The sequence below is a fragment of the Daucus carota genome, chromosome 5 (assembly GCF_001625215.2).
Source record: "Daucus carota subsp. sativus chromosome 5, DH1 v3.0, whole genome shotgun sequence".
NCBI lineage: Eukaryota > Viridiplantae > Streptophyta > Magnoliopsida > Apiales > Apiaceae > Daucus > Daucus carota.
Genome location: NC_030385.2, coordinates 7,670,826 through 7,676,825, shown reverse-complemented (window position 1 = coordinate 7,676,825; position 6,000 = coordinate 7,670,826). Strand labels below are relative to the sequence as shown.

Here is a 6,000-nt window from a genome sequence, read left to right as displayed (position 1 = left end):
ATTCGCAAAATCCCCTACAAAATCATGTCTAATTTGAGTTTTATTGTTACTTTTTGTTAAGATGACTAACTTACCTTACTTCTTTATTAGTATACTATGACGTGTCCCCGTACCAGTGTCCAAAAATAGGACAGTGTCCCGTGTCACCAATTTTCAAAGTTCCCGAGTCCGACACTTGGATATGTGTCGTGTCCGACACTCCGTACCCAAGTCAAAGTAACATAGCTCAGCGGTATTAGTGCTTAAAGATTCATCTGATCAAGAACAGTTATACTATAGACAAGCACTGCCGATCTTGCAGATATTAATAAATAATAATAATATTATAAAAGCTTAATCACGATATCACATGGTTGGCATTATCATATTATCACATCTGATAATTAATCCCATAAACAAAACCCTGTCAAAATCCTCCAAGCAACTACTCAATAACATACAGTGCAGAAACAAACTTAAAAATTAACGCATAAAGACAAAAGTAGATAACCTATACAATAGCAATTGCTCTTTATTAGATAAATGTATGATTTCAACGATAAGTTTCTCTACATAAAACAACGGACTTCACAATCACTTTCTCTACAGAGAACATACCGTACGATACGATGAGTGCTTCCTAAAATTCATAACTCACAAGATACATCTAGTTTCTATTAGCATATATAAATACCAAAACACGCACATATTTACCAAAGAAACTCACTTATTTTTCGGTTTATTAGTGCTTCTAACTCTGGTCTTATTGCCATATATCAAGCCTGTTACCTATAAACATAGGTTAAACATTACAATTATCAACAAATTACAAATAAATAGGATCACTAAAACTAAAACTAAAACAGAATTTAACAATACCTGGGGATCAGGAACAGGTTTGCATTTCTCGATATAGCGATTAGGATCGCAAGCATCACGAGCCGCTTTTTCCTGAATTTTAGTGTATAATTTAGACTAGATAAGCTTGAATTAAACAAAAGACAGAGAGGATTTTGGAATTACCTTGAGTTGCTGCTTACGTTCCTGAGCTGGCACAATATCGAGGTAATAAACTAGGGTTCCGGCGACGATCCAGGCGGTGAGATCACTTACATCTCTGGCACCTCTGATTAGTATAACTGATTTTAGATTTTCGATACTTTCTCTCCAGCTTCTCCAAGACATCTGTACCTTTCTTTATTGATCTTAACTAACTTGCGATTTTCTATTTTTTTATTTAATTGGAGTATTTTAATCTTTTACAGTCCAGGTCCTCCAGGAGATAACACTTAAAAAAGGCAGTTGAGGTAAAAGGTCAAAAACGGGTGGGAGGAAATAAATGGCCGGACGAAAGGAGTAAGTATTTTTCTCGAGGACCATCATCGATGCAAATTTATCAGAACATGAAACATCTGTCCCAAGTAGGGCTGTCAATGGAGCGGATATCCGGTCCGATCCGGTCCGATCCAAGAGCTAACGGAGCGGATATGGATCATCTAAAATAAAATCCGATCCGAAAAAAATCTGATCCGGACAAAATCCGATCCGATATGTATAGGATATGGATTTAATATGATCCGATCCGAAAATAATCCGATCCGACTTTTATATATATAAATTTATTTATTTATAATTATATATATATATATATAATATAATACTTAACTAATATATTATAAATAAAAGTAAATAAAATAAATTAGACACATGAGTATTCATTTTTTCAACATACTGCTAATTTCATGTTTTGGATATGTATGTTACTGAACTTCAGTTGCTTACTTGGATGGTTATGTACATTGGTAGTAGTTTCATGTTTTAATAGCCGTAATTGGCAGTAGCTACACATTTTTGCAGTTGTGTCTTAATGATTAATATGTATACTGATAACTGATGTGTGTTTTATATAACTTTGTTTTTTTATTTTTATTTTATAATACATATTTGAATTTTTCTGTGATCCGAAAATTCTAAATATAGATAATGGAATATTTTTTTTCTAAATATACATGGAGCGGAGCTCCGATCCGAAAATCCGATAATCCTACGGATTAGGATATGGATCATGTTCTAAAAAATCGACTATAATCCGATCCGAATCCGAATCCAATAAAATTAGACGGATCAGGATATGAATCAAGGCTGGTCCGATCCAAATCCGATCCATCGACACCCCTAGTCCCAACCATTCTCTCATCGCATTTTTTCTTAAATTTTTAATTTCTATTTATTATTTTTTAATAAAATCGAGATCTAATTTTTTTTGGGAGTGATCTCGTTGTCATACCCATCGTTTTGGGTTGTTGATTGTCCCCAATTTTTGAGTGTATGTTTTGATGCATTTTTGATTTGTTGTCATGCTGCGTTAAGAATGATTTGTGCAGTGTATTGGGAGATATGAGCAACCCGCTTCAAATCTGGAATGGTGGTGATTATTGCGAGAACTCACCTCGCACAAGAAAGGATTGTTCAATAGATGGGACATCTGTACCCCCAACCTCAGTTGGTGTAACCGATGGGTATGAACATTGGTCTATCAGTAGTTTTTATGTGTGCGGGTCAATTGTGATTCTACTATTTTCAGGGATGGTGTCGACCGAATTGCTTGAGAAACCTTTGTAATCAGACTAACCGAGCGATATGATTCAGTGGGTGGGAACTTCCCTATGATACTCACGGATTGGAACCCGATCCCCTTTCTTCAAATCATCCCACTGTCTCTTCAACTTGGTTGAACGCCCGGAAGTTGGTGAGATTCGAACCCGTTACCCTTTGGATCAACGCAAGACCCTGTTTCCACTGGGGCCCTTTGTAATCATTTTTATTATCAAGAATATTTATATTCTATCGTTTAAGCAATCTGAAAACAAAGTGGCTATTTGCTTAGCTCGTTTTTTGTTTCATAATCAAGTTGTAGTTGTCAGTTTGGAAGTTTGTCCCGGCTGTGTTCCTGTATTTTATTTTCAATAAAATCTTATTGTTCATCAAAAAAAATGATATAATTTATGATGATTTTCTTGCATCAATGGAATCACGGAAAGGTTGTTGTGTGTTAATCATATATAATGGAATTCTGATCATATGTGATGATATATGTGCCACGTTTCCGCTCCCAAATATATAAAATTTACGAGGATGGAGGGAGTACTATTTTGTAATAAATTAAAAAAAAGTTATGTCTTCTTATATTACTAATATGTTTGAGATTATTTGAGTTTATTCTTATATTTCCATTAATTTGTAGTCAATTCTGAGAGTTGAAGGTTTTTTATATACAGAGAGACTAGTGACCAAATACATATAAATTTTAAATAGAAATTAAAAATTAGTTCGACAAGCACTATTTATAATTACAAGAATTACAAGTTTATATTGTATTAATCATTGTTTTATACGGTAAACCCAGCAATTTTTATTCTTTATAATTAAGAAATCTATTTATGTTAATAATTGATGGTCGGTTATTGATACTCAACTGCAGTTGCAGGAGGTCTATGATAGTATTAACTGACGAGAGGAGGCGTGTGATGGTGTAAGTAGTCTCTCGTTGTAATAAGTTATGGTGGCAAGAGGTGGCAGCTATTAGTGATGGTAAGTTGATGGAAAGTCATGAAAAAGAATGTTTTGGTGAAAAATTGAGGATTACCAAGCAATGGATTGTAACACCCCCATGTTAAATTAAGACGAGAGGTTACCTACAAATCCAAAACCTGCAAACAGAGCACTAATATATATTCTAAACGATGATAACAGTTCTAAAAAGTTCTAGAATGATATAAATCCTCCAAAATAATTTAATCCGAATAAATAGAATCTCTAAACAATAAAATCTGAATAGATGCTAGAAGTCCATAATTAATCCTAAACAACGAAAATAATGGGCTGCTCTCTATCACACAGTCCCGAATCCCCCTAGGTACCTGCCAGAAGAAGAATACGGCACGAGCCAAATGCCCAGTACGGATTGGAAGCATTTACAAAACAAGAAACATTTAAAATACTTTGACAGTAATATAAATCAGTTATTTTAAAATAATAGGCTGAAGCAACAAGGGGTTAGGATATTTCATACCGAGATCAAATCAGAACATATACAGATACACACATCATAGGGTACCTAATGTGTGCAACAAATCGGATAACGTGTACGGCATATACAACGTCACCGTCAAATCACAAATCATATCAAAACTGAACTGGGTGCACCCACGTATCCTGAACTCGGTATACCCTATATCTCTCTAAGGGTTCAAACAAAACAATTTTCACAACTTTAAAATCACATGGTACAGATATTTCAAATAAACTGAACAAATCATATTTTGTAAAATCTTTGAAAACCGCATAACAAATATTTCAATCTTTCAAAACAGATTTTTAAAATATTTTTCGGAAATCAAAACAGTCAAATGAATAGCACAAAACAAACTTGGCAAATCGGACGGATCAAAAGAGGACAAATCAAAATCATTTAATATCGAAAAGAGTAGCGCTGAATAAAAGGAATAGAATCCGTACCTCGAATCTAGCACACCAAACACTCACGAGAAGCCGTAAATAATCCGCTAAACTCCCGACTCCGAACCTAAATATAAAATTATAATTTATTAATAAAGTGAATTAGTATCCGACTTAGACATACATCCCAACAACACATAATTAATACATACAAGCCTGATAATAGTGCAACTTAATTCTAAAAACGTAACAGAACTCATGTTTGAGTTTAAGGTACTAAAATAATGCGCGACATATTTCTTTACTCTGTCCAGTGTCCATCCTACTAGTTCAGAACAAGAACTATCCGTAGACTACAGTTGAATTTTCTAGTGTTGGCTACACAAATACACATGTACACACTGTGACCACTGGCCAAAGAATTGCATTACTACGCAACATAAATAAAATAATCAAATTTAACAAACTAAATCATACACTAATTAAATAGAATTTTAATGTAAAACTAATAGATTAAAATAATCATCATCGATGATGGTGATAAGAAATATTACCTTAACTATATTTTAAATTTGAAAATAAGGACGATAATCTCATTCATATAAAATATATAACACATATTATCAATAATAAAAACAAGAATATATGAATGAAATTAAAACTTAAATCTGGACTCACATCACAACAACAAACTTGGTAAAGTAATGGATTTTAGTGTGTGAATTCATATCCATGGACGCATAACAGTACTGCTACTATATGGTATATGATAAAAGAGTTACCTTTTGTTCTTAATAAATACTCTAAAGAAAATGGTTAAAAGGCAATTCCCCTGATCTACTCTCCTGCTTCATGCGGCTTGCTCTGTTTCTTTTCTTTTAGGGTTTTGTCGTTAACTAGTTTGTGGTTAACATGCAAAATCTGATTATAAAGACTTAGCTACGAGTCCAACTCTAATTAAACTACTAACCCAATTATGTTTCCTTTTGCAAATCTATTTCTAAATTCTTTTCTATTAAAACTCAAAAACAATTACTAAAATCAATATTATTATTATTACTATTATTAAATAAATACGGATATCACATAGATAGACAGAGGAGAACCTTCAATCTATTACCAAGGAGTTTGCACTCTAGGGATGGTGGGAAAACTATCCATAGTATAATTAGGTGGTTGAAAATCCTAAGGTATGGATCTTCATCTAGAGAGAATTTAAGAAATGATAAAAGTAAGTGATAAATCACAGTTATATTGCCTGTACATTGAATTCATCAGCATAAACTAAGTGCAGTAAGGTAAACTCAAGAAAACTACAATGGAGGTTCCATTCATTTCTAGAGAGAGAATAAAGCAAAGTGTATGTTCTGTATTGTAAAACTTAAGCTACAAGAAATGAACTAAGCTGTCTTTATATACAGAATAGAATCCTAACAAACACAACTGTAACTTGTAACTAACTCTCATTATTAGCCACTACTAGTATGCTGAGGTGGACGAGCTGCTGATGTGGATGTAGAGCTGTGAGCTGAAGCTGTTACTTCAATATCCCCCCTCAAGTTG

At 33.4% G+C, this 6,000-nt stretch overlaps 1 protein-coding gene across 1 annotated transcript; it reads right to left on the bottom strand.

The window, feature by feature from the left end:
• Positions 1–486: 486 nt before the first annotated feature.
• Positions 487–1,298, bottom strand: LOC108220922 (uncharacterized). Its single transcript, XM_017394817.2, has 3 exons — positions 1,003–1,298; positions 859–930; positions 487–768 (listed from the first exon to the last, which is right to left on the bottom strand). The coding sequence occupies exons 1-3, from the start codon at positions 1,162–1,164 to the stop codon at positions 703–705; spliced, it is 300 nt and encodes a 99-aa protein (XP_017250306.1). The 5' UTR covers positions 1,165–1,298; the 3' UTR covers positions 487–702.
• Between the last annotated feature and the right edge of the window lie 4,702 nt (positions 1,299–6,000).